Source organism: Myxine glutinosa, chromosome 7 (assembly GCF_964187855.1).
Source record: "Myxine glutinosa chromosome 7, kmMyxGlut1.1, whole genome shotgun sequence".
Lineage (NCBI taxonomy): Eukaryota > Metazoa > Chordata > Myxini > Myxiniformes > Myxinidae > Myxine > Myxine glutinosa.
In genome coordinates, this window is record NC_136267.1 from 115,509,497 (window position 1) to 115,520,098 (window position 10,602).

General features: G+C 45.9%; 1 protein-coding gene across 1 annotated transcript in view; it reads right to left on the reverse strand.

Moving 5' to 3' along the window:
• LOC137418944 (insulin gene enhancer protein ISL-1-like) overlaps positions 1-10,602 on the reverse strand; it is a 123,317-nt gene that overhangs the window by 18,805 nt on the left and 93,910 nt on the right. Inside the window, exon 7 of the mRNA XM_078782173.1 lies at positions 670-840. Coding sequence (XP_078638299.1) covers positions 670-840 — 171 coding nt within the window. The remainder of the gene's footprint in view (positions 1-669; positions 841-10,602) is intronic.

A 10,602-nucleotide genomic window follows, 5' to 3' on the forward strand; every position in this document is an offset into this window, starting at 1 on the left:
AAAAGGATTCAAAAACAGTTTAACAGGAGTGAGTGAAGATTAGGAGAAGGCCAACCTGTTCCTCCGTGCAATGACTGAAAGGTCCGAGCCAAATATGATCCTTCCTGACTTCAATCTTTTTGGACCACTTGAGAGATGTAACGAGGTGGTCGGTTTGCCACAGTTGTTTATAACAGGTGCTTGTTAAAAAAATTATACAGTCTATTCTTGAAACATAAACAGACTAGTCCAACACTTGGTAGAATGTATACCTCCGCCAGGCTGAACAGTTTATGGCTTGTATCCCACTAAAAGGCCGGATCTGCATCCGGACCTGAACCAAAGTCTAATCAGCTTGTTCTTGTCACCTCCAAACTCATCTACCAAGTTTTGTCACAACTCGTCCACAACTTTTTGAAATATTGTCCTGCAGTATGTATCGTTTTTGGCCCCACCTCTCAATGGTGAAGAATCACTTTAAAAATTCCCAGATCTTCACCAAAATCGAATCAATTCGTCCTTGTCACACACCTAACCAGTCCACCAAATTTCATTCCAAATCGATCCACAACTTTTTTGAGATATCCTGCTCACAGTCAGACGAACAGACAGGGGTGAAATCATAACTTCCGTCCACCTTCGGTTGGCGGAGGTATTGAGTGTCATTGCAGACTTAAAAATAAATCATACCAAGCTTGGGAAAGTTGCATGTTCCATCTCTTCAGCCAATGTGAACTCTCCAAGTGCCTTCCACTGCGCCGCCTGGAATGCCCGCACCTCAACAGGGTTTGCAGGCATTGCGGCCTCATGTGGAATAGGACTTCGTGCCACCAGTGGTGTGCCGGTGAGTCCTGCAAGATTCTACCAGACAGAAAGAGAAAAACAGAGAGAAAGAACCATTGGTACAGTGTCATGGTCTATAGTCTATACAATTTCCAATTTGGAGAAAAGTTGCTTTGTGTACCTGGAAAATACAACACATTCTACAGGTATAAAGTGAAAGTGACTCTTTATTATTATTATTGTTTTATATACAGGATCGAGGCTCGTGAAAGAGCTAACATTTATCACACAAAAAATAAAACAGACACACAAAGTATATAATAAGGGGAGCGGTAGACAAGATGGGGAGAGACGGGGAAGCACACAAACACAACATTTAAGAGCAGGGACATCGGGAGATGTGTGGGAGGGAAAGGGCTTGGGAGGGGAGGGGTGGGAAAGGGGCGGGGGGTGTGGGAGAGGTATAAAACACAAGGACACTGCAAGGACTTCCAGGAAGGAAGTTGGTATTTCAAAAAAGTGAATCTGGGGTGAAATTAGCGGGGGTAGAAAAGATCAAGGTTTTGGATGGGGGAAGACAAGAGATGGTGGTGAACAGGTGTTTCAAAGACCTTGAGGGAGGAGTGGGATTGAAGAGAGTGAGGGAGTTTGTTCCAGAGGCGGGAGAAAAGAGGAATGAAAGAGTGAAGGTGAGCAGAGAGTCTTGATTTTGGCAGTTTAACCATAAGAGGGTTGCAGGCAGATATTGTGCGACCTGCAGGAATATTTGGGGGACAGAGCCCAGAGAGAGCTGGAGGAGCAAGGCCGGAGAGGAGTCGGTAGAAGACAGAAAGACCACCAACCGGCCTGCGGTGAGTGAGTGAAAGGCCCTCGGAGTAAACTTCATCACGGGAGATTCCAATGATTCTGAAACTTTGGTTTCAACAGCGTGAAGCCGGGCTAGGTGTGAGGCAGGAGCACCGACCCAGAGGGGAGAGCAGTATTCCATTGAGCTGCGGATGAAAGCCTTGTATGTGGTGAGGAGCTCAGGTGTGCCAACGAAGGACTTTGCATGACGGAGGATGCCCAGTCGGCGACTGGCTTTGGAGGCCAGATTTGAAATGTGGTTTTCCCAGGAAAGATCATGGCAGATAGTGAGACCCAAAAGCTTGAGTGACAGAACTTCTTGGAGAGGATTATTCAGAAAGTGGATGGGAGGGTTGTCCAGTCGGTCTTTTCGGAGAGACATAGTCAGAGTGTGAGGTAATTGATGATCAGAGATCTAATTTGATGATGAGGTAATTGATGATCAGAATTTCAAGATAAATTCACTTTGACCTTTCAAAAGGTTTTCTATTTCATTCATTGACAATATTTATTACTGGGGAAGGTAATAGCGCAAACTTTACAAGGGAAAGGGAGTTTCATGAATGCACTCCAAGGTATAAAACATCTGGCAATGGTCAAAAATCAAAACGTAATCAATGTTGAATACACTCGACTGCCTCTGTAATGTGATCGCTCTCTGCTGTCACCAGAATCTGCATTTTTCAATCCGGTCTGGCTTAATCATAACTTGATCCCATGACCCGCCGAGCAAAGGCACCGGACACTTGCTCCATGATATGATGCATTAGGCGATTTGATTTCCGCATTACGAGTCGGTAGCAATTTCATTATGAACAAACATATGTTCAAACCATCTCGGGCCATCTCTTTATTATGCATGGTGGAAATTCCGACTCACCCCTTCCCTCCCCTCACCCTCACCCCCACTCCTCACTATCTAGACGACACAGAAAATCCACCCCTTCCTTCACCCCACCGGCCCCTCTCATTCCATCTGCACAAAGTATGTCATTTTGTAAGTGACTATCCCCTTCTTCCACCAAAAACAAAACAACAATATGAAAACAAGTAAGGTCAGGACAAGTCAGAAACTCTGAACAAAGTGTTTGGCTCGTGTACCCAACTCTGTGCCAACCTTCTCTGCTCCCACTGCCACCTGGATACTGAGCCTTTCACTCAATAAGATATCGAAAATTCTGACCACCCTCGACTCTGCCTCTGTGATGGACCCAGACAGCATCAAGGTGAATATTATGAAATTATACATACTCTGCTGCTTCTCCTCCATGGGCTTTCTTCTGCTTGTTCTTCAGCTTACGCCACCTGTCGTATATGTAGAAGCCAGCTCATGTCCTTCTCATACGCAAAAAGGTGGGATACGCAAAACTATCCGGGATGTCTCGTCGTGGTGGTTGTATCCCCCAATGCAAGTTGGGGGCCAAATCTTCCCCATTCTTCCCTGCTTCCCGGATTCATCAGGGCAGCGCGGTCACGGTGAGAGTGCCGATAGTCCCACATGGACGAGACCTTTTCCTCTCGTCTCTTCTTTTACTCTCTCTATTCTTCTTTTACTCTCTCTATTCTTCTTTTTCTTTCTTTCTCTTTCTCTTTCTCTTTCTCTTTCTCTCTCTCTCTCTCTCTCTCTCTCTCTCTCTCTCTCTCTCTCTCTCTCTCTCTCTCTCTCTCTATGTCTCTCTCTCTCTCTCTCTCTCTCTCTCTCTCTCTCTCTCTCTCTCTCTCTCTCCTCTCCCTCTCTCTCTCTCTCTGCCCTGACTTTCTGAAGGCGGGGATACACTATCGTGGATGTGGAGGATCTCTGGGTCACTCCTGCTAGATCGATTGGCTGTCTCCGTGCTGCGGGCTTGTCTCGAGAAACTCCAAATCTACATACTCGAGAGAACTCTCCGGGGCTGTACAACAACACCAACAACAACTAGAGGCTAGTAAGAACATTTCAGGTGCAAGCAATATCATCCATCATCGCAGTCAACATCAGTTCATTTCTCTTTTCAGTTGCCATGATCTCTGATCATCAATTTGGATTCCATCCCAGTCAGTCAGCAGTGGATATGCTATTGCTTTCTCCACAATAATGGACGTTGATAAGGAGGTCATGGCTGCGTAGAAACACATCTCACGAGCCTTCAGTGCTATCTGGCACCCTGCACTGCTTGCCAAGCTTCCTGCATGTGGCATCTAATTGTATATCCAGTTTTGGCTCACCGACTTCCTATATGCAACCAACCCACACTGGTATATTCTCCATGCTATGTCTTCATCTCCTCTTTCAGTAGAGGACGAAGTGCTCCACAAATTACCTCTGTCATTCCATATAAATCCCCCATTTCCCACTTTTCAGATGATTCACATTAGTTGCCTTTCACCAGTTGCCAAATGGCCAACAAGGCAAAAATATTTCCATGGTTTATACCCTGGATTTGAAATCAGCTCCGATACAATTTTTGCTTTCCACAAGCATAACCTAATCTACACAATGTAGCGACACAATGACTGCATTTGGAGAACTCCAGTAAGGTCAGACAGTATATTTTACATTTTCTGTTGGGTGCACTTTCTTTGAGCCTGAATTTGTTGTCCTAACACTGACTGCAGGTTGAAAGAGGCTTCAGTCAAATACGAAACACTTTGCCCCCAATATCGAAATGATACGTCACAACCCCACTTGAATTACATGTGCATGCGTACAATTGCTGTTCTTATATATTTCTTGGCTCCACATCAAATGGCATCAATTTTATTTGAGGATTAACTCCACAGAAAAACGACAAATTTATGCCGAATGGCCACGCCTTTTGCCTTAATCTGTCCATTCTAAATATAGCATTCAAGGCCTTTCATTTTAACCTGTCCATTCTAAATATAGCATTCAAGACTTTTCGCCTTAACCTGTCCATTCTAAATATACCATTTGAGACCTTTCACCTTAACCTGTCCATTCTAAATATAGCATTTGAGGCCTTTCACCTTAACCTTATAAAAAACTCTCTTCCTCATTCGCCCTGCAATGCCCTCTCTCCACCTCACCCCCAGGAATACCTTTGGCTACGGCTTCCCCTTCGCTCCCACCTTTTGTTCATATGTGTGTTGTACCGTCCACCAAACAGTGATGACTCCACCGACATCTCACTGTCTGATAATATGGACCAACTTCTGTCGACCCATCCCAACTCTCTCTTCCTCATATGTGGTGATTTCAATTGTCACCATGCCAGTTGGCTGGGTGTGGGTACCTCTCTCACCAGCCATGGCTCTTCAGCAAAGGACTTCTGTGACTCACTGGGACTGACACAATCTGTCAATTTCCCGGCCCGGATCTCAGTCAACGGAGCATCTTCTCTTCTGGACTTGGTTATGACTAACTTCCCTGAAAATGTCTGCTGCTCTTCTTCTGCTCCAATCGGCTCATCTGCTCATGTGCTTGTTGAAGTGGACATCTCTCTGACCATTCTCAGAGAGCCTCCTCAGCGTCGACGAGTCTGGCATTTCACTCAGGCCAACTGGCACGGTCTTCAAGCAGCCATCAATCATCTGGACTGGTCTCCCATCTCTACCCGCCTCTGACATCAACTCATCCTGGGAATTCTTCCAAAGTAAATTGCTCTCTCTCATGCACAGATTTATCCCATCTCGTCTTCAGTTGTCATACCCTTCCTCCCATCCATGGTACACGGAATCTTGTGGTGAGGCTATTGCCCAGAAACAACTTGCTTTCGTCTCCTGGAAAGCAAATCCAACGGAAGGAAATCTCATTTCCTTTCACAAAGCCCGAAACAGGTGTGTGTCCACCCACAGGAGAGCCAGGAAACAATATCTCTCCATTCTCAGGACCGAACTCTCTTATCTGTCTCCCTCTTCCAAATCCTGGTGGCGTCTGGTCAAATCTGTTTCTGGTGTTTGTTCCCCCTCCATCCCCTCCCTCACCTCAAACGGCCACACGGCTGACTCCGCACGTGAAAAAGCTGAATGCCTCAACTCTGTGTTTGCCTCTAAATCTTGTGTCCCAAACCCATCCCTCTCTGTACCCACCGAACCCAGTCGTACCGAGCTGCTCCTGGACTCTGTGTCCTTTCCTCCTGACAAGGTGGAAAAGTTTCTGTCAACGCTCGACTCTGATTCTGCAACTGGACCTGACGGCATCAGCCCACGGGTCCTAAAATCCTGTTCTTCCACTCTTTCACTCCCTCTCTCTGTTCTCTTCGCCTTCTCTTTTGCTCAAGGTCATCTGCTTGGAAATCTGCCAACATCACCGCTTTGCACAAAAAGGTGCAAAAACAGATCCCAGCAACTACAGACCAATCAGCCTTCTCCCAATTATCAGCAAAGTCATGGAATCCATCATTGCTTCAGATATGAAATCTTTCCTCTTCTCCAATGGCTTGATCTCTGATCATCAATTTGGTTTCAGACCTGGTCACTCTACTCTGGACATGCTGCTTCTGCTTTCTCAACAATTGATGGAGGTCCTCAATGCCAAACAGGAAATTAGAGCTGTCTCCATTGACATATCACGTGCCTTCGATACGGTCTGGCACCCCGCTCTGGTCACCAAACTCTCCTCTTTTGGTGTCCATGGAAATCTCCACGCATGGCTGGCGGACTTCCTCTCTAGTCGTAGTCAACGTGTGGCCCTGAATGGGTTTCTCTGATCTCCTCTTCCTGTTCAGGCTGGAGTTCCCCAAGGCAGTGTTCTGGGCACTGTGCTTTTTCTGGTCTTCATCAATGATCTCTCTGACTCTCTTGAAAATCCTCTCTATCTCTTTGCTGATGACTCTACTCTCTGTCGCTCCATTCTTCATCCCTCAGATCGGCAGTCTGCAGCCTCCTCACTCTCTGCAGACCTGGACAAAATCACAGACTGGGCAAACAAGTGGAACATGTCTTTCAATCCTGACAAATCTCACACTCTTACGATGTCTCTCCAAAAAGACCGACTGGACAACCCTCCCATCCACTTTCTGAATAATCCTCTCCAAGAAGTTCTGTCACTCAAGCTTTTGGGTCTCACTATCTGCCATGATCTTTCCTGGGAAAACCACATTTCAAATCTGGCCTCCAAAGCCAGTCGCCGATTGGGCATCCTCCGTCGTGCGAAGTCCTTCCTTGGCACACCTGAGCTCCTCACCACATACAAGGCTTTCATCCGCAGCTCAACGGAATACTGCTCTCCCCTCTGGGCTGGTGCTCCCTGCCTCACACCCAACTCGTCTTCACGCTGTTGAAACCAAAGCGTTCAGAATCATTGGAATCTCCCGCGATGAAGCTAACTCCAAGGGCCTCTCACTCACTCACCGCAGGCAGGTTGGTGGTCTTTACGTCTTCTACCGACTCCTCTCTGGCCTTGCCCTCCCCCCCCCCCCAGCTCTCTCTGGGCTCTGTCCCGCAAATATTCCTACAGGTCGCACAAGATCTGCCTGCAACCCTCTTATGGTTAAACTGCCAAAATCAAGACTCTCTGCTCACCTTCACTCCTTCATTCCTCTTTTCTCCTGCCTCTGGAACAAACTCCCTCACTCTCATCAATCCCACTCCACCCTCCAGGTCTTTAAAACGCTGTTCACCACCATCTCTTATCTTCCCCCATCCAAAACCTTGATCTTTTCTACCCCTGCTAATTTCACCCCAATTCCACTTTTTTGAAATACCAACTTCTGTCCTGGAAGTCCTTGGTGTCCTTGTGTTTTATACTTCTCCCAGTATAAAACACTTCTCCTTCACTTCTTGTGTTTTATACTTCTCCCCCCCCCCCCCCCCCCTCTTCCCACGCCTCCTCCCCCCAAGCCCTCTCCCTCCCACACACCTCCCTGCTCTCAAATGTTGTGTTTGTGTGCTTCCCCTTCTCTCCCCATCTTGTCTTCCGCTCCCTCTTTTTATATATTTTGTTTGTCTGGTTGATTTGTTTGTGAAGTAAATATTAGCTCTTTCATGAGCCTCGATTCAGTATCCAAAAAAAATAAAAAAAACCTGTCCATTCTAAATATAGCAATCGAGGCCTTTCTCCTTAACCTGTCCATTCTAAATATAGCATTTGAGGCCTTTCACCTTAACCTGTCCATTCTAAATATAGCATTTGAGGCCTTTACCTTAACCTGTCCATTCTAAATATAGCATTTGAGGCCTTTACCTTAACCTGTCCATTCTAAATATAGCATTTGAGACCTTTTACCTTAACCTGTCCATTCTATATATAGCATTCAAGGCCTTTACCTTAACCTGTCCATTCTAAATATAGCATTTGAGGCCTTTCATCTTCACCTGTCCATTCTAAATATAGCATTTGGGGCCTTACACCTTAACCTGTCCATTCTAAATATAGCATTCTAAATATACAGTAAATATAGCCTGTCCACAAAACACCTTTTTGAAATTTCGATTTTGCCACAATCATATTTTGGTTTTTGGTGCTGGAACATTTCCATTTTTGGTACAGAAAGGAAGTTGATCATCAATTTTGATTGACATTTTGTGCTCAGTATTTGAGTAATGGTTAGGAATGATGATTTTGCCTCCTTGATGACTCACCAAAGATGTAAGTTAGATGAGTTGCTCAAGAACACGTTTTCCCTCTTAAGTTATATGGACTGCCATTGCTCAAAAGAGAGAAATACTGCAGAAGCTTACCATAGATTCTCCCGTTACTCCGACTATCAAGCTATGAGGCATCACCTGTCACACGCCACTTAAAGGTGACCAATTATCGTACTGTATAGACAGTGGGTGGGCTCGAAAGGCCTGCACTACATGTTCGGATCCAAAGGAGTCAGAGGCCCGAAAGGGTTGGAACATCTGTCCGGAACCATGTGGGAGGGTAAAGCGGGAGCTCGAATGGCCAAGTAGGTTAACACAGACTTCTCTGCTGGAGTGACTAAAGGAAATGTCATCATCATGTTCCAAATAAATCACACGTTGCGAATTAATGGCCATGCTATGTTTTTATCACACTGAAGCTGTGAAATGGTGGAAGTATCTTGCCTTCAGAAAAGAGAGTGTTAAAAGCAATAACTTCTCCTTTTCTCTTGGCATTTTCTACCCAAACACCTTGGACACAATGAAAAATACTCTTAAACTCACTCAAACATCGTCATTGCACAGTCATCTTGTAGTGATATTCACTACCTGAAGAAAAGTGAGGAACATAAATGTTACATTTATGGAAACAAGCTCCTCTGCACGCTTAATGTACAAATAATAAAAAACATTTTAAACTATAATGACACTCGGTAGAGCGCAAACCTCCGCCATGTTGGATCTGGATTCGGACCTGCACCAAAATCTAATCGGCTTGTTCTTTTCACATAACCAATCACCACCAAGTTTTGTCATAACTCATCCACAATGTCTTGAGATATCCGAAGAAGACCCAAAACACCCCGAAGACCCAAAACACCCCGAAGACCCAAAACACCCCGAAGACCCAAAACACCCCGAAGACCCAAAACACCATGAAGACCCAAAAGACACCGAAATGGTCAAGGATGCCCACCCCTCTGAAATGACGTGTGGTGAGGCACGCGGGGCGTGCCGAGTCAGGCAAGTCTCTCAAATTGATGGTGAAGAATCATTTCAAAAATTAAAAAAAATATCGTATCCAGATCCAGATCTTCATCAAAGTCAAATCAATTCGTCCTTGTCAGAAACCCAACCTGTCCACCAAGTTTCGTCCGAATCAGTCCCCAACTCTATGAGGTCTTCTTCTTCTTTCGTATGTAGCACAGGACTTTTTGGGGGGGAGGGTGGGGGGTGAGGGGGATACAGAATCAAGGCTCGTGTAAGAGCTAACACATTGAGCATGAAAACATGCACAGACACATAAAACATACAATGAAGGGAGCGGGAGACAAGAGGGGGAGAGAGGGAAGCACAATCACAACAACAGTAGAGAACAGGGATATCGGTAGATCTGTGGAAGGGGGAGGACTGGGGAGGTGCGAGGGGTACACGGTATAAAGCAAATGAACACTACTAGGAATTTCACCATGAGGAATTTCACGAAAGAAGTTGGGGATTGAAAGAGGCAGATATGGGGTGTTTTAATGGGGGTAGAAAAGATCAAGGTTTTGGAAGGGGGAAGATAAGAGATGGTGGTGAACAGCTGTTTTAAAGACCTGGAGGGAGGAGAGGGATTGAAGAGAGTGTGGCAGTACCAGAGGGGGGTGGGGGGGGGGGGCGAAAGAGGAATGAAAGAGTGAAGGTGAGCAGAGAGTCTTGATTTTGGCAGTTTCACCAGAAGAGGGGTTCTGGCAGATCTTGGGCATCCTGCAGGAATATTTGGGGGCCTGAGAACAGACAGAACAGTGGGCGCAAGGCCGGAAAGGAGTCGGTAGAAGACAGAAAGACTACCAACCTGCCTGTGGTGAGTGAGTGAAAGGTCCTCAGAATCAGCTTCATCACAGGAGATTCCAATGATTCTGAATGGTTTGGTTCAACCACGTGAAGCCGAGCTAGGTGTGAGGCAGGAGCACTGGCCCAGAGGGGAGAGCAGTATTCCATTGAGCTACAGATGAAATCTTTGTATGTTGTGAGGACTTCTCACGATGGAGAATGCCCAGTCGGCGACTGGCTTTGGAGGCCAGCTTGGAAATGTGGTTTTCCCAGGAAAGATCATAGCAGATAGTGAGACCCAAAAGCTTGAGTGACAGAACTTCTTCAAGAGGATTGTTCAGAAAGTAGATGGGAGGGTTTTCCAGACGGTATTTTCGGAGAGACATAGTAAGAGTGTGAGATTTGTCAGGATTGAAAGACATGTTCCACTTGTTTGATCAACTTGTGATTTTGTTCAGGTCTGCAGAGAGTGAGGATTCTGCAAACTGCCGACCTGAGGGTTGAGATATGGAGTGGCAGAGAGTGGAGTCATCAGCAAAGAGATAGAGAGGATTTTCCAGAGTCGGAGAGATCATTAATGAAGACCAGAAATAGCACAGGGCACAGAACACTACCTTGGGGAACTCCAGCATGAACAGGAAGGGGAGATGAGAGAATTCCATATAGGGCCAC